Here is a 27,000-nt window from a genome sequence, read left to right on the forward strand (position 1 = left end):
TTAAAAATGTTTGAAGATGACAGTATTTTTTTAAAGATTTTATTTATTTATTTGAGTGAGAGCGAAAGAGAGAAAGAGAGAGAGAGCAAGCGCGCGCACAAGCAGGGGGGAGGGGCAGAGGGAGAGGGAGAAGCAGACTCCCCGCTGAGCAGGGATGCCCCCTCGCCCCCCGACACTGGGCTTGATCCCAGGCCCCTGGGATCATGACCTGAGCCGAAGGCAGACACTTAACCAGCTTAGCCACCCAGGTGCCCCAAAAATGATAATATTTTAAAAACAAAGTTTTCAAAGGAAAAAAAAAGCTCTCAAACACACACACACACAAATGCATCTCTAACTCCATCATTCCAAAAGTAATGCAACTGGCCACAAGGAACATTTCGGAAGAACTCTAAGAATGATAACCTATACAAGGAATGCCACAGTTGCTAAATAGCAACAAAAAAATTAATTATGAACAATTAGGAGCCAAAATCTCTACCATCCAACTCAGTAGTCAAGGACAAAAGGGCAAATCTAGCTAACCATTCATTGGTGAAAACTATGCACCACATTCTTTTTTGAGGTGAGAAGCACAGATGTCCCCATGGTGCCTCAAGACTCCTACTGCATAGAATGCTTTTACCTCATCTCAATGGTGCTATGAAGGATATACTTGTTCTAGTACAATCTAAAGCTCAAAGGACATTTACCTTGGTCACAAAAGACCTGAAACTAATCTCCATCCAACCAACTTATTAACTGCGTGATATGGGACACATATCATCTAAGTCAACATTCTGAAGCTAAACTCTCCCAGTGTATCAAGAAGATCCGATATGAAAAGTTCAAAGTAATACACACAAAAATTCTCTACTTCAGAAAACAAAGTAACAACAAATAATTGATAACCTCAACTATTCCTGAACTTTTGTTATCTGCTTTACAGCATTTGTACCTTTGAAAAGCACACTTTATAGAAACACAGCCCTCTGCTAATACATGATGAATAGGGTACTCATTACAGAATGTACAGCAGAATGTTTAAAAAAAGAAATGGGCATGCTGAGTGGGGGGATGGGGTAATCGGGTGATGGGCATTAAGGAGAGCACTTGGAAGTAATGAGCACTGGGTGCTGTATGCAACTGATGAATCACTAAATTCTACCTCTGAAACTAAAAAATCAAATTAAAAAAAAAAGAAGAAGAAGAAGAAGGAGGAGGAGGAGGAGGAGGAGGAGAAGAAGAAGAAGAGGGCAACTGCCTGCATCCTCAGGCCACTATCGACTCAGAGCTCTGTGAAGGGACAGTGGACCCAGGTGAGCAGCAACAGGACAGACAAGACAGCAGCAATGAGATGGGATGGGTGAAACGCGACAGGAAAAGGAACCTTCTACAGAACACAGTGTTTCTCCATTGGTGGCGACTCTGCCTCTCTGCACGACACTGGGAATGCCTGGAGACATTTTTTGGTTCTCGAAACTGAGAAAGGAGGTGGCTACTGGCATGTGGTGGGTAGTGGCCAGGGATGCTGCAAACATCCTCTGATGCAAAGGACAGCCCCTGACAAAAAGAACGATCCAGCCCAAAATGTTCACAGCGCTGAGGCTGCGAAACCCTGCTCTGAGAGAAGGCAGAGCAAGGAGGGGAGTCGAGGGGGCTCCACTCCTGGAAGCACACCCCGTCGTGAGGATTCCTGCAGACACAGAAAATAGCTGAAGTCTATTCTACCGACAGCTGTAGTGAGGGCAACACAGAGTGGTTAAGTTTCTCTACTCGTCTTCTGAAGAGTCTTGAACTATCCTTGAAACATAAAAGTGAAAAAAGGACAGCCACAGACAAATGAAAACAAAGAACTTGTTGCTAGTAGGTCTGCCTTACAAGAAATGGTGAAGAAAGTCGTTTAGGCTAAAGAGTGGCAAGCTGAATCCACAGGGAGAAATAAAGATCACTGGAAATGATAAAATAGATGTGTAATATGAAAGACTATATAAGTACATTTTTCTCTTTTCTTAATTTCCTTAAAAGACAAGCCTGAATAAAGCAATAAATTTACCACTGTATTCTTGGGTTTATAACACAAGGAAGGAGGTGAAAATGAAGCCACACTGGAGAAAAGCTGTTCTATTTTACCAAAGGTACGTTAGCATGAATCGGAAGAAGACTGTAATGAGATGCATAGTAAAAACTCCAGCAACCAGTAAGAAAATAACTTTAAAAAAAAATCAATTAACAGAAGAATTAAAATGGCAAACTAGAAAATAATTGTTGAAACAAAAAAGGCAGTAAAGGAGAAACAGAAACAATGAAGAAATAAGACCTATGAGGGAAAAAAGCAAAATAGCAGACATAAATCCAACCACAGCAATAATTACATTAAATGTGAATGAACTAAACCCTCAAAAGGTAGAGACTGTCACACTAAATTTAAAAAGGAAGATCCAACTATATATTGTCTGACAGAATCACATTTTAGAATCATAAAAAGCTGAAAGTGAAGTGAATGAAAACAGTATACCATGCAGTTACCAAGAGAGAGCTAAAGAGCAGTCATATCACACAAAACAGACCTAAGGAATGAGAACTATTACTAGAGATAAAGAGGGACATTTCATGATAAAAAGATCAATATATCAGGAACACAGAACAATTACAAAGGTGTACAAACCTCAAAATACATGAAGGAAAATCTCACAGAGCCGAAAGACGGAGGTCATTCAACTACAGTTAAATACTGAGATGTTTCACTGTCAGTAATAGATAGAATGAGACATGAAGACAGCAAAGGTATAAAAGACTTGAATAAGAGACTATTTATTAACTAAGCTGATGTAATGGACAGAACTCTACCCTACGAAAGCAAAGTATTACTCTTTTCAAGTGCACAAAGAACATTCCCCAAAATAGAAAACATACCAGACAATAATAAGTAACAGTAAATTCATTTAAAACATATTCTCTAAGACAAAATTAAATTATGCATCATTTGGGGAATACTTAAATATTTCAAATTAACGAGCACACTTAAAACAAAAGCCACGCATCAAAGAAGAAATCACAAAAGCAATCAGAAAACCGGTGAAACTGAATGAAAGCCAAAACACATTGTATCAACATTCACAGAATGCAGCTAAAGCAGCGTGTAGAGGGGAACCTATATTTTTAAATACCCATATTGAGAAAAGGAAAAAAGGCCTTAAATCAATAATTAAGCTTCTACCTTAAGAGAAAATGAGCAAATTTAAATAAAAAGCAATAATAAAGATGAGAACAGAAATAAGTGAAATAGAAAACAAAACAGAAAGTCAAAGTTGGTTTCTTTGAAAACATCCCCCAAATTGTTAAACCTTTACCTGAAATGATCAAAAAAAAAGACAGAAATCACCACACTCAAAACTTACTGAGATCACAATTTATCCTTCAAAAAGTAAAAGGATTGAGGAAACACTACCACATTACGCCAACAAATCAGACAACTTAGACAAAATGGATAAATTCTTAGAAAGACACAGATTAACAAAACTAAGTGAAGAAAAAACAGAAAACCTGAATAGATCTACAACTAGAAACCAAATTAATCATCAAAAATTTTCCCACAAAGAAAAGCTAGGGCATACCCACATGGCTACACTGGTAAATCCTATCAAATACTTTAAAAAGAAGTTAACACCAGTCCTAATGAATTCTTTTAGAAAATAAAGGAAGAAAGAACATTTTCCAATTCATTCTATTATCCTGATACCAAAGCCAGGCAGACATCGCACGCACGCGCACATAGAACTAGAGACTAATACCCTTCAAAAACACAGATGCAAAAGTCTTTCATAAAATATTAGCAAAATGAATCCAGAAACACATAAAAAGGATGCAACATTATGACTAAGTCAGACTTATCACAGGAATGAAAGGTTGTCTTAACGTCTATAAAGTAACTAATATACTGTACTAGTAAAATAAAGAACAAACATCACAGTCATCTGAACAGACCGGGGGGGGGGGGGAAGCATGTGACAAAATCCAACACTCATTCATTACAAAAACTCTCAAAAACTAGAAATAAAAGAAAACTTCCTCAACCCAATAAAGGGTATTACAAAAATTCTATAGCTAGCATCCTGTTCCCAAGCCTATTCAACACGGACATTCTACAGAATACCACAGGGCAGGAAATAAGAGGCATCCATCCACATTGTAAAAGAAATATACATTCTTTTACTTGGAGCTGTGATCCTCTATCTAGAAAACACTAGGAAATAAAAAACAGCAGAAACAGTGGAAATAATTTTTGCAAGATCATGGGATACAAGATCGCTATAAAAAACTCAGTTACTCTATTACGATCTGAAAATTAAGATTAAAAAAACAGGGGCGCCTGGGTAGCGCAGTCGTTAAAGCGTCTGCCTTCGGCTCAGGGCGTGATCCCGGCGTACCGGGATCGAGTCCCACATCAGGCTCCTCCGTTGTGAGCCTGCTTCTTCCTCTCCCACTCCCCCTGCTGTGTTCCCTCTCTCGCTGGCTGTCTCTGTCAAATAAATAAATAAAATCTTTAAAAAAAAAAAAAAAAAAAAATAAAAATAAAAATAAAAAAAAATAAAAAAACAATTCCACTTAAAGTAAGTAGGAATAAATTTAACAAAGGAAATATGACTTATATACTGAAAACTACTAAGCACTGTTGAGAAAAATTACAGAAGATCTAAATAAGCAGAGGAAACTTTCTATGATGACAACTTAAAAGGCTTAATATGGTTAAGATGATCATTCTCTCTAAATTGTTATCTACATTCAACACAATGCCTATCAAATTCTAGGTGAATTTTTTCCTTTCAGAAATTAACAAGCTGGGGATGCCTTCGGCTCGGGTCATGATTCCAGGGTCCTGGGATTGAGTCCCGTGTCCGGACTCCCTGCTCAGCTGGGAGTCTGCTTCTCCCTCTGCCTGCCGCTCCCCCTGCTTGTGCGCTCGCGCTCTCTCTGTCTGTTTCTGACAAATAAATAGATAAAAATAAAAATAAAATAAAAAAGAAATTAACAAGCTGATCCTAAATGCCTACGGGAATACAAAGCATCTGGAATAGCCAAAATAATTTTGATAAAGAAGAACAAAATTGAATTTATATTTCGCCATTTTAAAAATCAATATAAAGCCAAAGTAATCAAGACAGTGTGGCATCAGCGTTAAGGACAAAAATACGTATCAATAAATCAGAACTGAGAATCCAGAAACAGAACCTTACATTCATGATCTCAACTGATTTTCAAAAAAGATACCAAGGCAATTCAACAGAGAAAAGCATCCTTTTCAACAAATGGCACTGGGACAACTGCCAAAAATCCCACTGCAAAAAAAAATGACCTTAGGTCCTCACACTTCACACTATAAACAAAAAATGCAAAATGGAACAGAGACCTAAACATAAAAATTAAAATTCCTATAAGAATATAAAGAAGAAAGTCTCTGTGACCTTAGGTTAAGCAAATATATCCTATTTTATATGGCATTAAACACAATCCATTAAAAAATTGATAAAATTATATTTCATCAAATTTACAAACTTTTTGCTCTTCAAAAGACAACATTAAGAAAATACACAAGCCACAAACTGGGACAAAATACTTGCAAATCATAAAGCACCTGAATCGGGAATATAAAAGAGGAAGGGAAGAAGGAAGGAAGGAAGAAAGGGAGGGAGGGAGGGAGGGAGGGAGGGTCTCTTTGACTCAGGAGACAAACAACCTAATTTAAAAATAAGCAAGAGATTTACACAGATATTTCACCAAAGATACACAAATGGCTAATGAACACATGAAAAGATGTTCAACATTACTAGTCATTGTAGAAATGCAATTCTAAGCCACAATGAGATGCCACTACACTCCTACCAGAATGACTAGAATCCAAAAGACTGACAAAACACCAAGTATTGGGGACGATACAGAGAAACTAAAAATTCAAACATTTCTGGTGAGAATGGCAAATGGAAAACAGTCTGGTAGCTTCTTAAGTTAAATACATACTTTCCAAACCATCTGTCAATTTCACTAAGTAACCTAACGAAGATAAATAAAAATGTATGTCCACACACAGACATAACAGCCCAAAACTGAGACAACCTATATGTCCATTGAATAGTGACTGGACACACGTATAATGGAAAACTACTCCACTTTAAGAGAATAAGTCCTGAAAAACTCTATGACACAGCTGAATCTCAAAACTATTATGCTAAATCAAACAAGCCAAAAACAAAAGGCTACTTGTTAGGAGTCCATTTATATGAAATTTCTACAAAAGTTAAATCTATAGAGCCAATTAGTGATAAAGCCAGTTAGTGATTGCCTAAGGTTAGAGGCAGAAACAGAAACTAACAGACAAGAGGGGATCTTTTCTGGGTGAAGAAAATATTCCAAAACTAGATTATGATGGGTGCACAACTTGAGAAATTTACTAAAAAATATTGTATACTTACAATCATGTATTTTATGGTATGTAAACTGTATCTCAAGAGTGTTTACAAAAAGTTAACAACGCATGGGGAAGGGACCACTTTCATGTTTTTCATTACGCTATCCAAAACGCCTTGCTCAGTTTATGGCACACAGTAGGCACTCAAATCTTTTCTGAGTTAAAATAAAAAAAACTGTGGAGCATTCCCTGTCAACGTGACAATCCTTGACTGTTTACTGCATGCCAGAAACTACTCTAGGTAATGTGGACCATCAATGAATTACATAAACAAGATCCCTGCTGCTTCTGATGCGTAAATTTAATGACAGGAGATGAATGAGGAAGAAATGAGAAAAGGGAGGTGCCGTGAAGAAAAAAAACAGGGTAGGGTGGTAAGCCCTTCCCACAGGAAGCTTCAGTTAGGTGGTCCGAGGAGACACCTAAAAGGAGGTGGTCATACAGGGTGAGGCAAAAATGTTCAGACCTGACTGGCCGTGTGAAGATGAGGAGGGAGAACATTCCAGACAAAAAGAGCAGCAGGGGCTTGGCACGTTAAAGGTACAGAAAGATGACAGAACGGCTGAAGCAGAATGAGTGGTGAACAAAGTGGGATGGGAAGGAGTCAGAGTACTACCTGGGGCCACACAGAGCAGGGTCTTCTAAGTTAGGGTAACAAATTTAGATTTCATTCCAAGGATCACTGAATGCCACTGGATAACTTCAAGTTTTAGTAAATGCGCATAGCATCTCTCCCATAAAAATCTTCTCAATAAAAACATTCCACGATTCTTTACTACAGTTAAAGATCTGAAAACACCTAATGGTGACAGCTTCTGTTATCAAAGGTTTGGGTTCGAGAAATTAATGCTTATCACACTGTGTATCTTATATACTTCATTTCAGTTCTTGATTACCTTGTAACAACAGTGAGAAGGTCTGAGGTTTCCTATTTACCAATTATTTCCCCAAAGCATTAACTGATTTAAACATCTAGCAGGTAACAGGCTTTTCATCCTTGACATGCTGAATTCTGTGCCTCCTAACATTTATTATGGAACATTTCACTAATTTTGTTCCGTGTGCACCAGTTTAATGTTTTGCTGTCCCCAAATCATGCCATCTGTTTTCCCTAAGGTCTGTTTTTAAAAAAGTTAAAAAGCATTGGCATTTCAGACATTCTGCATCTTTTGAAATACACAGGAAGGAGCTTACTTCTCCGGCATAATAAAGTGCAGCAAGGACCAGAGCTCTTTGAGGGAATTCTGAAGAGGGGTCCCCGTAATCAGGAGCCTATGGTGGGACTTGAAATCAATCAGAGTTTTATACAATAAAGAGTCATCATTCTTCAACCGATGGGCTTCATCCACTCCCAGAAAGGCCCAGTTAATACTGCCCAGCACAGTCTAAAGTAAAAACAAAACAGAACGAGCCACCAGGTCAGAAGGGAACCCAAAAGTACTTTCAAGTATTAATTATCTCTGTACAAATACCATCACAAAGGTATACATAGAAACATCTATTCTTCATGGACTTAAAATTTTATTAGGACTCCTCTGTTTATTCTGTTTTTGGCCAGATTGGTGTCCACTCAGAAGAGCGCATCACCATCCAAAAGGTATTGGGAAGGGGGAGTCTCTTTGCCAGGCACTGCTGCATGCCCCACAGCAAGAACACAAAAATTGGTATGCTGGGCAAAAACAATACAAAAACAAAAAAACATGATTTTGCAGTCTCTCATTAATTAAGATTCTTCTCTGCCTATTCTCCACCCCAACCCTGAAGCACAGAAACACCAAGAGCCACCAAATTGAACTCATTTACACTTATCACTAATGGAACCACCTGCCACATACATTTCTTAATAACTGTAGAAAGGAGATGGTATAAAGACCTTCATTCTTCTGTCCTCCTCACAGAGACCATTCACATCATCTGTTGTGGAGAAATTCCTTGACAATGATATGATGGGAAATGCCCAGGATGGCACTCAGGTAAGTAAGTTACTGGCCTCAATACCCTTTCATCTTGTTTAATTCCATTGAACTAAGTGATCTAAAGTCCCCTTCAACTGTATGATGATTTTTATTTACAACCTTAGTATTCTTTGCAGATGTTTGTTCATTTGTTTGCTTTTTTAAATAAAGAAAGAAAAGTAACATGGCAAGCAGGAAGCACAGACCCCACCGTTTAGACAAGTCACACTACAAAATTACACACCTTATCTTTTAAAAGGATCTCGTATGTTGTTATAAGTGCATTGAACTTCAGCCTTTTAGTCTGAGAATGAATCCATTCATATTCCCGTATCTAGAAAGGAAATCAGTAATTAAGACACAATTTCTATTTTTACCTTTCTGTATCACCAGCAGTCTTGTGATAGATGCAATAGAAACATGCCAAATAAAAAATAAGCTTGACTAGAATTTAATGAATATTTTATACATTCTAAATTGACCTAAGCAACCACAACACAGAGCAGTAAGAGAATTAAAAGATCACTGAGCAGCAAAAACTTTACTGCCAGAATTCAAATAACCGGTCATCTCTTCCCACCCAACCCCCACCGTATTCGACCAAAACACGCATTGCATCTGCAATTAAACCCTGGTGACTTGAACTTATCTAGCTATCTCCCAAAATGTGAACTTTCGTGAGAGTATTTCTTTGCTCTTTGGTAGGGCAATACTTTTATTAACAAGTAGAACAAATCCCAACCTCTGGCTTGGTCAGAAATGTCATTAATCTAGAGCAGAAAGATGTGGCAGAAAAAGGGAAGGTTGCAGGATAAAATATAATTTAATAATGAACGAAAATAATGTCAATGTAAAAGAACACAAAAACTAACACATTCATGCTGCAGTGTAAGTGGACAACCAAGCAAGCACGATGGCCCGTGGCAAAGCTCCTGCAGTTTGGTTGTCCAGTTAGGGACTGGTCAACAGGGCAAGGAGTGTGTGTGCAGGTGATCACCACCAAGTGGGAAAGAAGAACAAAGAAAAGGAGCAATGGAGTCCACATAGAAAAGTTCGCTGACTCCGCAACTTTTCAGAGTTCACTTTGTCTTCACCTTTGAATGCAGTGCTTGAAGCCATTTTGCATAATCTAGGAAGGTTTTTTTTTTTTTTCTTTTGTAATGGTTAACAAATGGATTAGCAAAGCTAAGAACTGCTATATGCTTAGAAAGTCAAAACTAGAGCAGTGGAATCTGCCATGGTTTAGGTTAGACACTTAAATGAAAATATTTAATAAAAAATAAACTTCAATCAGCACAATATATAACATATCTCTCAAAAAGTTTGAGGATTCCTGATGGCTTGTTCTTGTGATAAGCAATCTCCCAGTTTGCTCTAACATACAGTAATTAAAGAGAAAAGATCTGGGACCAGACACTTCTCTCTCCCGACCCCAGCTCTGCCACATTCTAGCTGGCCTGGGAACAAGTCACAACTCTCAAGAGTCCTTTCTTCATCAATCGGTTAGAAAGAGTACCATATACTTGGAGGACGGTCATGAGGGTTACAGGTAATATACACAAAGCACCCAGCAGAGACCCTCACATGTAACAGGTACTTTTGAAAAAGTCAGTCATTATCAAGAAATGATCTGCTAAACAGAGATCAACTCAAGCCTCTGTGTTCTAAGTTCCTGATGCTCACGTTAAGGTTGAAAACAGACAAATAATTCTCGTTTCTGTAGCCCTAGCATGGCTCATTGTCCTTTCTCTTCATTCCTTCCTTATAAAGTTCTGTAACCTCGCCATTTTAAAGGCTGGGAAACAAACTCTAAGAACGTGGTTTTCATAGTAGCTCTCTGCTCAAACAGCAAAAATAATATTAACATTCCATGGGGTATTAACTCCATTTCATAATCCATTATAAATAAAGAGGTCTGCAGAGAAGAAAAATACTGCAAGCCAACTAAAAGAGATTCCCATTCATATACTGCCGTTGCTTTCCTTGAGAATAAACATGTTTTACAGAACATCTGAGTTGCATTTTTGTGATACATAAATCTTCCCACATTGGGAGCACAGCACAGTGTCAGAATTATGTTACTAAAGACTATAATGGCTTTAGGTCAATTTCCAAAATACATTATAACACAGATTCTATCCCAATTCTTTTTGTTTACACACCGTATTTCTGCTCATCAGGTCACCTATGTAAACCACTACGTTAATCTCTGGTGCCCAGATTTCAAACTCCCTCTGCCATGAGGTGAGGGTGGATAAAGGGACGACTATAAGAAAGGGGCCATACAGCTGGTGTTGGTGGAACAGGTAGGAGAGGAATGATATGGTCTGGATGGTCTTTCCTAGGCCCATTTCATCAGCAAGGATTACACTGTTACTTCTGCAGAAAGAAAAACAAAAACAAAACAAGATAAAATCATTAGTTCACACACACACACACACACACACACACACACACACAGCAAGGACATCAATGCCTCACAATTTACCAAGCAAGGCACTGGTTCCAAACCTCAACTGTATTTCCTCTCCTGCATAAGAAGAAAATAGAAGCTATAAAATAGCAGAACAACAGGTGATCTGAGTATAATCAAACTCTGGATTACTATGAGAGCCTATTCAGACTATGTTCTTCACACCTTGCATTTGGTCTTTCTTTTACACCTACCCCTTGTAACAAAGCAGGCAGGTTTTGTTCTACTGAGGTATCCGAAAACATGACCTTGGGCTCCATCATTACAGAAAGCAGAGGCAAACTGGCTATTCCCCACTGCTGGTGAACCCTACAGCCTGATAGTCATGTACTATCTAAATCAGATCCTGTCTAAATCACCCACCCATTCCACTGCAGGCCACAGGGTTGTTTAATGTTACGCACACTACTCCCTAGGCCTTTGTGCTGCAGGGCGTGTAGCTTGGTTTAAATACAGGACAATCTACAGCAGGGGAAGGCTACAGATCAGATTTCTGAATCACCCTACACCTAGCAAATGAGAGTATCTGGGAAAGGGCTCAAGGATCTAGATCTGTACTTTCAACAGACACTTCTGGATATTTTGATGCAGGCATATTCCTCTGACCACGCTTTGAGAAACACTGTTCTAAGAGACAGTCTGGATTTCAACGGGATACTAACAGGAGGAGATTATACAGACAGAAGAAAAACACTCAAAGAAATGGCCAGAGTAGGAAAGTAAGCTGGGACACAGAAAACAGCCCATTTGGCAGGGCATCAGGAATAGATGTATGGCAAAAGGCTGCAAATATTAAGAGATTCTTGAAAATCAGACCACTGAAGGTTTACACATACTAACAAATACTTAATCAATGTACCAGAAAGAACTAAAAGTTACATACAAGTTAATGAGAACTGATCAGAAAAACAAGACATTGAATTTACCAAGAGATTAATTGTTTTTTAAAGATTTTATTTATAAGAGAGAGAGAGAGCACAAGCAAGGGGAGGGCGAGGGGGAGAGAGAGAAGCAGATACCCCGATGAGCAGGGAGCCTGATGCGGGACTCGATCCTGGGACTCCAGAATCATGACCTGAGCCGAAGGCAGACACCCAACCGACTGAGCCACCCAGGCACCCCAAGAGATTAAATTTTTAAAAATACATTGAATGTTCCACAGAATGGCTAATTTTAGGGGAAAAGAACAGAAAAGGACAAAGCCAAATATACTGGGGGAAGGGAGGAGGAGGAGCCATACCACTCATCCCAGGTTCACCTAATTTTATGCACTATTCAGATACAGTATGTCCCTTCAAGTAATTTCCCTCCTATTTCTCTCACCCTTCCACACTAGTATGGGGAGGAAACAGGGTTCATTTTCTCTAACATTTCCTCTCCCTAGCAAGCTGACACTGTTAGTATAAACACAATATAAGAGATTTGAACTAATTAGCCAAAACAGTGTTATTACTTAATCTAAGGTTCCTGTGACCAGGGCCTAACAACTGCTTGGGCCTTCTTCAGCTGACTCGGAATAGTTCAGGTGGAAGTAGAGAATGCTGGCCAAGGACTCCACATCAACACAGTGTGCCTGTGAACCAGGTACATGACCTCTTCATTGCTAAGAGCCTTCATGAGAGGTCAGACTACATAGCTTGAGGTTCCATCTAGTCGTGTACTATCCTAAAGGAAGATTAGGTCTCACTGTTCTCAGAAGCAAAACCCATTTTCAGGTAATTTAGAATAGTTCTATCAGACCCACATTTTTAGTCATACAAACAGAATCTCCTCAAGAGCTCTAAAGTTCCTAAATGTTAGATACTGCATTAGATTTTTATAGGACAAAGAGGAGAGGTGGTTTGGGAAGCAGGCACTGTATCTGTATCCCTAACTAGAAACCACTTTTTGGCATTGAGAAAAGCGGCTCTCATGTTTTTATTTTCAGGCTGCAATTTAATTCTGAAATAATTTTTGCTTTAGTATTAAACACTGAAGAAATTAAGAGCTGAATGTGGGGGAAGGAGTTGTAGGCAGGCCTTAAAGGGACTTCTCACACCGTATGCCCTATGGGAATAGGGAAATGATGTCTGTCTTGGTTCACTGTTAAACTGTCAAGGCCTAGAGGGGGCCCTCATACACACACAGTAATCAGAGACTAGGATTTGCAACTGAACTGATGAATGGAATTTATGAGTATTGCTTCAAAGTACCTTTAACCTACAAATGCTATCTTCACAACTTTTTTTTTTTTTTTAAGGATTAAGGTGGTTTTGTAACAAAAAGTAAGGATAATTTTATAGGTTCAACCATCAAGAGACCTTCCTCTAAATGGGACAGCATGTACAGCAATCTCAGGAGGGGGCAGATTTCAGGCTCTTCTTTAGCACTGCCACAGGACGTTAAGTTGAAGGAAAACAGACATTTTCTTCTTTCTTCTGACAAGAACTCCTTCCATACCAAAGATCTGGGCAAATTATCTTGCTATTTATACCCATGTATAGCCAAGTCTCTGGCTATGACAAATTACCCCCAAATAACTAATTAACCAAGTACTCTTTACTTCAGATTAAAATACTACATATACAAACAAACTCCTAGAAGAACCTTCCCTCAAACACATACTTTTTCTGCTTCTGTAATATACAACAGAAAGAAGTAATTATTTGCACTTAACAATAAAGAAGCCAGAAACTAAAGAAAATTTCATATTTTTCTACATACTTGCACCAGGAATGAGCAAGCCAGTTGAGACCTTCTAGCTGGTAATCACGGAGCTCCAGATTCTCCCCTCCTAAATATGCCGGCTGTTTCTTTAAAGCCACAAATCGTGGTCTCTGCTTCAAGGCCTGAAAAACCAAAAGCCCAGGTTTGAAGAAGACTTTCTTGCTGTTCCTATGTTAAAATGGTAGCCGTGATTTATGTGCTCTGAACCACACCACAAAAGTTTAACAAAAGTTTAAATTTCACATCTGCATCACCAACCCAACCCAGCCCAGCCCACCCCACCTCCTTTCATTGTGGTCTGTATTCCCAAAGCCAGATGCATTCCGAATAGTTTTTGGTTCACATTCCTGGTCCTGAAGTCAGTCTGTGAACATAATTACACAGCACTTGTTTTAGATCGTCTCTATCATACGGCAGGGAGTGCTATACTATCATCTTTACGTTATCTCATTCTAAACTGTACAAAACACCACTTCTAGGAAAGTCCGTATACACTAAACCCAGAAGAACTTTACCATGATAGCATTTGCAAATTCTGAAATGCAACCCCCACCTAGCTGGAACCCCCAGGTATGTGAGTCTGCTTTTCTAAAAGAAAGGGTGTGAAGAACGATGTGGTCTAGTAGGGCCATGTCTCTATGGTTTGCACAAAATACGGATTCCATGGCTAAAACCATTTGAGAAACAATGTAAAAAGTTAACTAAACTTCATTAGTCATGACTTTTCCAAGTATAAAATGCTTGTGCATATTGTGAATTTACAGGGAAAATTCATTTAGGAATGCTTCCCGAAGTTCTTTGGCCACAAAGTCTTTTTTCAGGGAGTATTTCCCTGAAGATTAGGTTCTGTGGAATTAGCACCCTAGTATGTGAAGTATCATCCTAAAAGTCTATTTGATAAGGTGATTACTGATCATCTCAGCTCTCCTCTCTGAGCACCCAAGCAGTAAACGGAATCTGACTCCTCATGCTCGGCCACCAAACACGGCATCCACTTCTGCCAAGTCTCCCCCATAATGCTTCTCCCATCCAATCCTTCCATCCCACCACCACTTCCCTTGTCCTTACACTACTCTTCCCTCATGGACTTCTATGGCAACTTCCTGGCTGGACCTCTGGCTTTTGTTAAGTGCCTCCTCTAGAGTCTCCTGCACACTGCTGTGAGATGGAGCTAAATACAGTTTCCATTCTGCTGCTCTTCTCACATCAACACCCACAGAATAAAGCCCAAACTACCCTTTCAAGGTATTCACGACATGAGCCCCCGGACCTCAATGCACTCGCCAACTTCCTCTCTTCCCACCCAAAAAACATCTTTCTCTTGCATTCTTCATGGAAGGACAATAACCTGGGCCTCCTTTGTCTGTCTATCCGGCATTAACCCATTCTTCAAGGACCAGGGCAGTTCAAGTACTACAGCCTCCTCTTTAACTCTTTAAAACCTCCTCGAGGACTACTGGAGCTCAGTGCCTTCTGCTTCTGTACTTCTCTGACCACAAATTCTTTATTCTACTCACTGCCCCCTCAATTACACAATGCATTTCACAGACAGAGGTTTGGTGCCATGAACTGGATGTCAACTTCTCAGAGACAGAGCCCACGTCTTAAACAGACTTTTATTACCGAGGTGCACCACTTTACATGGGCAATGGATTCCAATGAAGGGAAAGGATTTGTACAATCAGTCCAGCAACTAAAAAAGCCTATATATTTGGGCTCTAACTTAGAATTCAGAGCCTCTCCCCTTTCCTGTCACTTCTCTTTAAAGTGCTTAAATTCTTTCAAATACTCTGCACACTATCTCTAATTAGACATACCCAGGTCTGTGAATTTTAAGAATGAAGAGGTCAGAAAAGCCAATATACAACTCATGCTCTTCCTTTGTTTTAATATTTGACTTTGATGTCAGGGTTAATTCATCTTCTTTCACTTCAAAATGGGAATTACGATTTACTTTTTTAATATTTTTTTCTTTCCAGTATCTATGTGACCAACCCTTTCTAGCAATACCTTTCCCCTGAAAAATCAAAAGCCAGTAATTAGCACACCTTGCATTCTCTTGTCGGGATGGTTTTTGAGTTATTGCGACTATGGAAGCTGTCAATGCAGCTCTGGAACTTCTTGCCAATCAAGGCCTCATCTTCCCAGCTGCACTCGGAATATGGCAGGCCCATCCATTTGCACAGATATTCAGGCTCATTTGAAGGTGCCGGCTTCCGACTATGAGCTATTTTATATACAAAAATTAGTAGATTAGCAACTGTCATTAAAGGAGGGCGAGTGGCAATTCTGTTTTATGTATAACCATTGAAACGCTACATGGCAAAACTATAAATACTCTGCAAAACACCACATTGCTCTTAAATGCTCGATAACATTTATTAACTAGAGCTTTTGCTTACCTGGAAAATCTGTCTGACCCAGTGTAGATTTGCTTGTCTTCACAGCTGAACAAATGGAAAATAAGATAGAAAAGTTATCATTATAATGAAGAAAAGAGTGACATCTGAGGTCCTGTGAGTAAGAATACAAATATACCCTACAAACTTGCATCATGGAAGGAACGAAGGAAGGAAGGAAGGAAGGAAGGAAGGAAGGAAGGAAGGAAGAAAAAATTGAGAAAAAAGAGTCCTGCTCTCACAGCCCTGTGTAGCTATTACCCCATTCCTCTGTTCCCACTTTACAACAAAACTCCCCAGGAGACTTGTTTCTACTCACTGTCCCCCTCATTCTCTCTTGAACCCACCCCAACCGGGCCTGTATCGCCACCACACCACAGATCCACTTCACCAGCACCAAACCCAGGGCCAAATTCAAGGATCAGGTCTGAGTCCTCACCACATTTAGCTAGCAGCGTTTCCTCCTTCCCAAGCCCCATGAATCATTTGGCTTCCAGAATATACTCCCTCAGTGCCCCCCTCGACCTCACTGGCTGTTCTTTCTTGTCTCCTGTGGCTTCTCCCTGACTTCTAGAACCTGGAATGCTCTCAGACTTCCTATTCTCACTATGTATACTATTTCTGATAATCTCAGTAAATCTTAGGCTTTAAATACGATCTATACAGTAATAAACTCCCAAATTTACATCTCCAGTACAGACTAAGAGATCTAAACTCCAGGCTCACATATGCTCAGACAACTAAGAAGTACAGCAAACTTACAAATAGCAAAGCAGGTTCTTGATTTCCACTCCAAAAATCTGCTCTTCCCTTAACCTTTCCATTTCAGTAAATAGTACCTCTATTCTCCTATTTGCTTGGGTCAAAAATCTTGACATCATACTTGACACATCTTTCTCTCATCCCCCACATTCAAATTTACCAGCAAATCTTGTTAACTTTTCCTTCAAAATAATTCTAGACATCTATTTATTATCAAAAAGTAAATCCACAAAATGCATTTTTTAATTTACATTAGCCCAAAACCAAAAGCCATTATTCATTCATGGAGTTCAAACACTGCTGGAGTAAGTTTCCATGTGCTCACCAATTACTCTTTCGACTATCTGATACTGTTTGTTCAACTCTGAGGCCAGCTCCTGTTGGCAGTTAAAATATTCCACATCTTCAGGAGAGACTTTTCCTAACCTAGACAGAAGACAGAAAAAATACATCCCAGTTAGATTTGGGAGATCTATACACATCTACCAAAGTAAAGTCAAAAAGAGGAAAGGAAACTGAGTCTTTATTTCCATCTGTCCCTTTAGCAATCCTTTACCAGTAATCAGGCCAGGTATCTCACAAAAAACATACACTTTTAGAAAACTTTAGACTCACAGGACATACCAGTTGTTTTTTCTTTATAAAGAAACCTAAAAATAACTACTTTGTGTGATAAATTCATATATCTAAATGGAATAGGACAATAAAACTGTCTTCCAGATTTAAAAGGAAACGTGCCTTTTTTCATATAGGTATGTGCTTTAGGAGTGAGTCAATGTAGCTTTTATGGAAAACTAGTTATTCCTGGCACCAAAATTCTATAGAAGGATGGCAGGAGCAACCTGAAATGAAATACTACTGTACTTCTGAGAATTTTAAATTTCTAATCGCTTTACAACCTACCCCATCTTCATAACACTCAAATGAAAAATAAGGGATTTACTGAAGGAAAACATTGTACATAGTGGTGAAAGGGGAAATAGAACCCATCTGGCCCTATTTCTAACACAAAATAACCTGACCACATTACACTGACAGGTGTGTCTTCAGGGTTGAACTGGATTAATTAGTTTGGGCTTGTGGGTGCTACAGCTCCCACATATTTCTCACATATGCAACTCGGCCACATTCAAAGTTGTAAGAAAATTAAAAACACAATAATCACAGCTTCAGGAGTTATCTGTCACACCATTTCTGCAAACTGTGTAAAACTAAGAACAGGGTTAAGTGCACCAGAACCCAGAGAGTCTTGGAATATGAGCTCCTGATATCTAAGCTACCCCACCATACGTGGGAAATAACAAGGTGCTTAGCAGCTCTGGCTGCCAGGGTTCCAATCCTGAGTCCCCCTAGAAAAGCTGCACTGTGCCTCACTCTTCCTACCTACAAAATGTTATGTACAACAGGGAGAATCTCATGGGCTTATTATGAGGATTAAAAATATCTCGTGTGGGGCGCCTGGGTGGCACAGTGGTTAAGCGTCTGCCTTCGGCTCAGGGCGTGATCCCAGCGTTATGGGATCGAGCCCCACATCAGGCTCCTCCGCTGTGAGCCTGCTTCTTCCTCTCCCACTCCCCCTGCTTGTGTTCCCTCTCTCGCTGGCTGTCTCTCTCTCTGTCGAATAAATAAATAAAATCTTTAAAAAAAAAAAAAAAGGCTTTAAAAAAATATCTCGTGTGCAAAATGCTCCATAAACTACTTATTATTAAACTCTACAAACTTGGTGGCCATACTGGGAAGTAAAGAGTGTCTTCAGGTCACAGTTTTATAAAATGGAATTGCGGATGGCTCAGTGCTCAGATAATCAAGGCAAAAATCTGAGTTCCTGGACAGCTATGTGCTCCACATATTATTGAAAAACCTTCCCTTCCCTTAAGGATGCAAATATACCACCGCTTCAAAAATGTACCATTGCTTGATTTCATCCTCTTTCTTCTTGAAGTTCTCTAATTTTTTTAGGCCCTTCACTTTCTGCTGCTGTAAGGATTCTTCGCTCTCCCACGTGCTGTGGATGTAAGACCAACCCTTCCACTTGATGAGGTACTGGACTTCGCCTTCATCCTTTTCAGGGTCAAAGTCACCACTAGGGTCTCCATTAGCTTCGATCGCATATACAGTAGTAGAGGCTCCAGTGGCTGCAAACGGATTCCAGTAAACTTTAGGAAGTGTATTAAACCAGACACTGAAAAAGCTTCTCAAGCACACATTCATCTAGAGTCTCTTTTTTAGATTAAGCACCAAAATCCTTTGACTTCAAAATATGCAGAAATTCACAAACAATACAGGATGAACAATTTCAAATTGTAATTTCAAATATTGTCAAAGTGCCAACTCAATTTCTACACTTTAAAATGTTTTCCAGAATCTGCTGATGAAATCAAAGAAATCCTTATGTCCAAACACAATTAAAATGGTAAAGAGCTTTTGGTTTGGTCCATACTAAGGCAGAAAACAAGTCTGTCTCTCCAAGAATATTAATAAAAATCCCCCCCCACCACCCCATGCCAATTACCCATCCACCCAAAGTTCTCTACTAACTCTCTTAATCTCAAATGAGGCTGGGTGAAAAAAAGACAAAGAAAAAAGAACTATGTAATATTCTGATATTTTCTATATGAAAGGTTACTTTAAAGAAACTAAGTTAGGAGAAACCTCAAATTAGATATAAAAAAATCTTCACTATCGTCCATGTACGTACTTAGCCAGTTTGATACGTTTCACAAGGAGATTCAGAAACGCCTAATTATAGGTAAATTTGTTTAATGTTTATAAGCAAGAATCTCTGCTGTATCACTGCTTTTTAAGAGATTAACAACATCTTTACTATCTGGGGCGCCTGGGTGGCACAGCGGTTAAGCGTCTGCCTTCGGCTCAGGGCGTGATCACGGCGTTATGGGATCGAGCCCCACATCAGGCTCCTCCACTGGGAGCCTGCTTCTTCCTCTCCCACTCCCCCTGCTTGTGTTCCCTCTCTCGCTGGCTGTCTCTATCTCTCTCAAATAAATAAATAAAATCTTAAAAAAAAAAATCTTTACTATCTTAATTTTCAAGTCTCAAAGACATATTGCACATATTCCTACACCCTCAGCAATGAACCATGAGACTGAATCAGAAAACCTTCCACATTTCATGCAAACTGGTACAGCTACTGTGGAAAACAGTACGGAGGTTACTCAAAAGAGTTAAAAATAGAACTACCCTACGACCCAGCAACTGTACTACCAGTATTTATCCAAAGGATACAAAAATACTGATTCGAAGGGGCACAAGTACCCCAATGTTTATAGCAGCACTATCAGTAACAGGCAAATTATGGAAGGACTCCAAATGTCCACTGACAGATGAATGAATAAAGAAGATGCGGTATATACACACAATGGAATATTACTCAGCCATAAAAAAAGAATGAGATCTTGCCATTTGCAACAACATGGATGGAACCAGAGAGTATTATGCTCAGTGAAGTAAGTCAGTGGGAGACAAATACCATATAACTTCACTCATGAGGAATTTAAGAAACAAAACAGATGAACATGGGGGGGGGGTGGAGATGCAAACCAGGAAACGATTCTTAATTGTAGGGAACAAGTTGATGGTTACCAGAATGGGCGAAGGGTTGGTGGGGATGGGTGAAACAGGTGATGGGGATTTAAGGAGTGCACTTGTCATGATGAGTACCAGGTGATGTGTGGAAGTGTTGAATCATCTGAAACTAATATTACACACTGTATGTTAACTAACTGAAATTTAAATAAAAACTTGAAGAAAAAAAAAAAAAAGAAAAACTTCTACATTTCACAACCAATGTGAGCATGGATTGGAATTCATCACCTCAGAGCTGAAATACAGAAGATTTGGGCCTCGCTAAGCAGATGTAAGTATTTTGGAGACACCTGGGTGGCTCAGTCAGTTAAGCATCTGCCTTCAGCTCAGGTCATGATCCCAGGGTCCTGGGATCGAGTCCCACATCGGACTCCTTGCTCAGCAGGGAGCCTACTTCTCCCTCTGCCTGCTGCTCCCTCTGCTTGTGAGCTCTCTAATAAATAAATAAAATCTTAAAAAAAAAAAAAAAGTATTTTACTTCCCAAAGACACATACCTCCTTTTTTTCCCAGCCTTGAGTCTAAGACCTTTTCAATAGTTTCACTGTTATCCTGCTGCTCATCAGCTCCTTCTCCAGTCATCTCAATGAGGTCGTCAGAGTCGGTCTCAAAGTCATCATCTTCCTTGTAGCTGCATGAGGAATAATGCTGAATAAATGAGAAACTACCTTTTCAGACTTAAACACCACCAAATATAACATCATTAAAGAACCATACCCTTTTGGTTCCAACATGTTAAGATCAGCCACAGCTGAAATGGGCTCAAAGTTCTTTTCTTCCTACTTAAGAAGTAATGCATGTCCATACAGAACTGCAGGAAGGCTTACTCATAGTTCAAAATAAAAACAGACTACATTTGTAGTGATTTGTGTAAGCAAGATACACACAGCTCCAAGGACACGGCTATGCTTTCATTTTGTGATATGACATCATGACTATATAAACAGGGGAACAACTACAAAGAAAATGCATAATAAACGAAAAAACTGTTACTGTTTCATTAAGCAAAAAAGGAAGCAGTATTTCTAAGACTAAACGTTTGAACCCTACAGTTGGTCTCCAGATGACAAGAAAATGAAATTTAAGTATTCTCAAACTGTTGAAAACATCAACTAACACATACTTCCTGGTAAAATTAAAATGTAACCTCCCACCATATATAGACAATAAACAATTTGGGAGTCACACGAGAGAAAAACACACTCCTGAATGTACAACAGCTGCAGAGGAAAGAGTACTATACGTTAGCATACTCAGTGCCTAGCCCTAGCTGTGGAATCATTAACTGGACACACAAACAGGTTAGTATCTCCAGGACTTAGCTTCACCATCTTTACGTAGACCGGAAGAAACCTGTGTATCCTCTAAAAGAAAATGAAATGCCCTTCGACTCATAAAAAGTAAAATACTGATGTCTGCATGTGTCCCTTCCTCTATTTTATTTCCTGTTAGTGCTTCATATCTTATTAGTAAACTTAATAAAACTATTATACCCGATTATGTAATCTGATCCTCGGGAAAATGTGATCAAAGGAGCAATCCAGAAGTGAGAATATGATCCAAACATCTTTCCTGAGAAAGGGTGATATGAAATGAAGACACTATCACTAAATCATCTCGACAGAACATCAACCTGAAGCGGTTTTCTTTCCAGGAACGAAGGCCTAGAATGTGCCACTACTATCCCTTCCACATTCCCACTGGCCCACACCACCCCTTCTGCAAGAACACTGATCAGATCTCTGAGCACAGCCTCCGGACACAGGTCATTACTTTTGCCCATCAGATGCAACATCCTGGACTTACCAGGACTGAGTTCTAACCAACTACACTATCGCCATCGCACTAATGGAGACTTCTGGGGCATCACCTACCTAACGTTTTTAGCCGCCCTGCGACGAGTCTGCCTTTTAGGAGCTTCGTCGTCTTCATCATCATCATCAGAAGAATCCTGCCTTTTTCTCTTTCCACGCTGAGTCTTAGGCTGCTTTTTGACACGAGGTTTGGGCACTGTTCTAAAATGAGAAGAGAAAAAAATGGCAAAGTTTTCACTCTATCCCTTGGTGTCCATTTCAAATCTTTATAATTTCCCAGAGCAGCAGTACACACACAGGATTAACCTGGGGACCGTCAGAAATCATATTCCTGGGTCCCATTTGCTGAGATTCTAATTGACTAGAAAATCTGCATTTTCAACACAAAAGTGATTCTAATGCTGAGAATCCTCAATCACATACAAGAGAGACAATGAATTCTCAAGCAATGGTTCTCAACTGTTCCTCAGGGTTACCGGACATAAAAATATACATGCAACAGGGGCGCCTGGGTGGCTCGGTCATTAAGTGTCTGCCTTCGGCTCAGGTCATGATCCCAGGGTCCTGGGATTGAGCCCCACATCAGGCTCCCTGCTCAACAGGAAGCCTGCTTCTCCCTCTCCCACTCCCCCTGCTGGTGTTCCCTCTCTCACTGTGTCTCTCTCTCTCTATCCAACAAGTAAATAAAAACTTTAAAAAAATATATATATATATACATGCAACATGTTGCTGATGGTACCTGTTCGGAAGGCAATTTGAAAATATCTATCAAACTCACAAATGTTAACAATTTTACTTCTGGAAATTGCTCTTACAGATACACACAGATACAGGCATAATAATGTATTTACTGTAGTAATGTCTGCAATAACAAAAAATTAGAAAAACACTACATTTTCATCAACTGGAAATCAGCTCTTCAACAGAATACTAGGTAGGTAGCCCCCCAACAACAACACAACAACAACAACAAAAAAAACTTTTCCATGTACTGATAGGAAAAGATTTCCAAGAGAATGAAAGAAAAACGCAGAACAAGACACATGAAATGCTATCTATATAAAAGGAGCAAAGGACAAGAAATCACTATACACGTATTTTTGTTACATGTATACAAAATATACCCGGAGGACGACCTAAGAACACGCATACCCTACCACAGACCAGCGGAACAGGCTGAGGAGACAGCCCCGTGGGTCATCCCCACACACAACCAGGACTGGGGGCCAGAGCCTGGTCGCTCTCGGAAGGAAATCCCCAAATATTCTACCCGTGGCAAAAAGGTGAAAGGAGAAAGAGGGAGATGGAAACCCACAACCCCGTCTGTTTCTCTTGAATCTTCCAAAACCAACACTACACAAAAAGACGATCAGGGACTCAGTAAGTGACGAGTAAACTCTAGAAGAGAAAGCTGAAGTGGCTTTCCAGTCCTATGCACTTAAAATTAGACAAAAGGAGACCAAACTCATGAATTTCCCTGCTGGGTGGGGGCTGGAGTACATGTCCTAAGTCAGAGGTAGGCAACGGTTTTGTTGCAAATGGCCAGAGCACAAATATTTTTGGCTTTCCCAGACAAGGAGGCCACTATGCAGGCACTGACATAACGAGGGAAAATAAATTTTCACATCTTTATTGACAACACTCAAAATTATCATCACTCAGTACACTTTTTGTGATATACATCTAATAAGAACAGAATCCTTTTTGAAGGGATAACATTTCACTTAATTGAGGTTCAAATTTAGTGTTCCCTACCATCGAACTATAAATGTTTATCTATAAAAGCTATACTTAGCTTGCAGGGCATACAGAAATAGGTGGTGAGCAGGAGCTGGCCCAAAGGCAATAGCTTGTCAACCCCACCCTAAGCAATACCACGAGGTAAATTTCCCTGCGATCTCTCCCTCTGCCTCCTGCCTTCCTTTCTCCAACACCAGTACCTCTGTCGCCAGACATCTGACCAAAAATTACCAAAGTTTACTACCACCTCAGCCTACGTCCTTCTCTGCACAGATTCTCTGCTTAATGTTAGATAGATTCTAAGAACAAGGTAATAAACAGCGAAGCACGCTTCCAACCAGCCAGTGCTTTAAACTTAGGAATTACTTCTCCCAAAAAGAGCCTGCACACTACTCAAATACACAGGAAGCTTTTTTTTAAAAAGCCCCTCCTAACTAGTACACCATGGGTTAAGAAAAAGAAGCTTCGCTCTGTGCGACATACCATGCGAACACCCAGTTACATGTAAGCGTCCCCATCATCTAATCACTTGCTAACAAGGGAGACTGGCAAGAAGTGAACCACAGACTCCCAAAGCCCAGGATCACAACAGGCTGCATCCCGTCAATTACGGCTGTTGTCCTAGCACTGCAGCATCTGCCTCCACCTAACACGAAATAAGCGCCACCAGAAGCAGAGATATTCAAGCAAACACTGCACCTTCTGGGGACAGGTCTTCTGGCTTTCACTTTTTTTTGCTCTGGTTCGCTCTCTGCACTGGTGCCTTGCTCCTGTTCATCTTCTGAGGGCTCCCGTTTCCATTTTTCTCTGTGATCAAAAGCAAAGCAAAATGATTTTTTTCTACAGAACTCCTCAAGATTGTTTAGTTTGAAGAATCTGACAAAACCAATTTCAATCGGATTCTCCAAAGGGCAGAACATGTATATTTTAAGCATTATGGCTAAAAAAGATTTATTCTAGCTCCATTTACATTTTGGCTGTGTTCCTTCCTGGACCGTGTAAGATCTATTCCTATTTTTTCTCTGGTGACAAAAATAAATGAAAATGGAAACTAAGGAAGTATTTTTTAAACTATTCTGGGGGGGGGGAAGCTGTTAAATCTCTCATACTCTATTTTTATTTACTACTATCATTGAACAGATTGAAGTCATAATATATAGTAGACAAGTGGTTCTCAAATTTAAGATAATCAGAACCACCTAGAGGACTTACTAAAAGAAATTTCTGGACCACAGCCACAGTTTCTGATTCAGTAAGTCTAATAAGAGGCCTAAAAATTTGAATCTTAACATATTCGAAGACAATGCTAATACTGGTTACTCATTCTAGAACTACTACACTAGGCATTTTAACATCTTTAGAATATATTTGATGAAACAGTCCCTAAATTTACTTTTCACTGATAAACCTACCACCTACTAAATAATCTGTTCAGCTAAAGATGTGGTTTTTAATAGTTATTAGATACAACAGGTGCTCCCCCGCTCCTTGAGATCTTAGAAGGCTTTAAAGAGCCATATCTTATAGGTCTACCTCTAAGTACCCCAGAGTTTTTGAGGTTTACTTAAGGACCAAATGTGGGACTTAGCTCGTTTCTAGAGAAGCAGGAAGGAACATGTAATTGCCACTGGGCATTAAATATCCAGGAAAAACACACACTGAACTCACAGTACCTGAGGTTTTATAAAACAATCGCCACTGTGCCTCAGGGTCTGTGACTAGGAAATATGGTTATGCTGAAGACAACTCTTAGAGAATCACAAAGTCAACATTCTTCATAGGAGAATAGGCCAAAGGAGTAACAGAAGCTTACTGCAAGAAGGTAGCTATCTATCGATTCCTGAGAATCTTAATAAAAATTGCCAGAGCCACCCTACACCTGAGTGAGTGGAGACTCTAGGAAGCATGAAAAGGCAGTAGAGCATTTCTATGTACATCACTCAAGTTCTACAGCACTGTTTGCTTCAGATCCATTTCCCTTGACGTAGATGACTGCTGCTGGGCGGGGCCACTTCTGCTCATCTTTGTCCCAGAGCTTAGCACAAAAGCAAGCAAATGGAGGGAGATACTCCTTTGTTAAATAAAGAAATAATGAAAAATGAACCCTATCAGTCTAACAGACAGGTAAGATACTTTTTGGAAGCTGACTGCTAAGACACTAAGGCCTATTAATATTGCCTAATATCCCTCCTTCTCTCTTTCAAACAAAGACCTCCTTATGTCTAACTACACTCTGGGCACCTGTCTTAGTCTCCTTCCCTAGAACTTAGTACAATAAATGTTTGCTAAGGAATCAAAGGAATAGGAGGGGATGGCCAGGAAGGAAGGAAGGAAGGAAGAAGATGTCTCCAGGCACAGGGAGATTGGCACACGAGGCTGTAGTCTTCCTTAGACCAAGTTCAGAACAGTTTACCCCTTGGAAGGGGCTCACACACTCAAACTGGAGAAGTAGTTTCACAGGAAAGCAGCTTGAAAGAACACAAACAACTAAGATGTAAGGGAGAGCAGATCAGATGAGAAAGATTCACAGTCAAATACTAGTTGTAATATACATAACTCCACAGGAATTGAGAATCTAAATCAGGGCAGCTAAGGAGGTCCACTTCTACAACTCTAAGAGACTAAAATGGCAGTAAACTTGATAGGATTAGTGTTGAGGCTAGAGTTTTCTGGTTAAACAGCAGGTGTATAGACTTATGGACAACCGTAAGACTCAGAATCTTCCAGTATGAGAATATACAAAAACTGAGCAAATCAACTGGCCCAAAGACCTCCTCCTAGAGAAGGAAACTAAAGCCCCGCGCGAACAAGGTGTTTGGCATTATATGTCAAACCTCCAGCCCTCCTCCTCGCAATGATAACCCACTGAAGACCACAGAATCAGAAAAAGCCAAACCTACACATTCTGGGAAGATCTAAACAACTGAAGGCTTAAAAGGTCTAACTGAGTTAGTATGTACATGTATTTGAAATTGGCTGGATTATTTTAAATTTTGTTTTAACTTTCAAGAACAGGGGAAAAAGTAAATTAGGATCAGTGACGCTAAGTCACTTTGTATAAAGAGGGAGTGAGAAGAGTGATCAGTTACAAAAAGATTACTTCCC

The 27,000-nt window shown here is 39.7% G+C and overlaps 1 protein-coding gene across 16 annotated transcripts in view; it reads right to left on the reverse strand.

Annotated features, from left to right (window-relative positions):
- The window catches only part of CHD2 (chromodomain helicase DNA binding protein 2), a 119,737-nt gene that overhangs the window by 59,642 nt on the left and 33,095 nt on the right, over positions 1-27,000 (reverse strand). For 11 of the 16 annotated variants that reach the window (XR_008956143.1, XM_044388382.3, XM_057303795.1 and 8 more), the window contains 11 exons: positions 24,595-24,702; positions 22,216-22,356; positions 20,839-20,972; positions 18,650-18,875; positions 17,066-17,166; positions 15,982-16,026; positions 15,628-15,806; positions 13,577-13,701; positions 10,563-10,779; positions 8,645-8,734; positions 7,640-7,830 (listed from right to left, as the gene is read on the reverse strand). Coding sequence is in view for 15 of the 16 variants with exons in the window: in XM_044388382.3 (XP_044244317.1) it covers positions 7,640-7,830; positions 8,645-8,734; positions 10,563-10,779; positions 13,577-13,701; positions 15,628-15,806; positions 15,982-16,026; positions 17,066-17,166; positions 18,650-18,875; positions 20,839-20,972; positions 22,216-22,356; positions 24,595-24,702 (1,557 nt within the window). In the remaining variant the exon portion in view is untranslated. Of the gene's footprint in view, positions 1-7,639; positions 7,831-8,644; positions 8,735-10,562; positions 10,780-13,576; positions 13,702-15,627; positions 15,807-15,981; positions 16,027-17,065; positions 17,167-18,649; positions 18,876-20,838; positions 20,973-21,834; positions 21,914-22,215; positions 22,357-24,594; positions 24,703-27,000 lie in introns of all 16 variants that reach the window. The other 5 variants (XM_048220869.2, XM_048220871.2, XM_057303794.1 and 2 more) reach the window with 3 other exon arrangements.

The sequence above is a fragment of the Ursus arctos genome, unplaced genomic scaffold (genome assembly GCF_023065955.2).
Source record: "Ursus arctos isolate Adak ecotype North America unplaced genomic scaffold, UrsArc2.0 scaffold_28, whole genome shotgun sequence".
NCBI lineage: Eukaryota > Metazoa > Chordata > Mammalia > Carnivora > Ursidae > Ursus > Ursus arctos.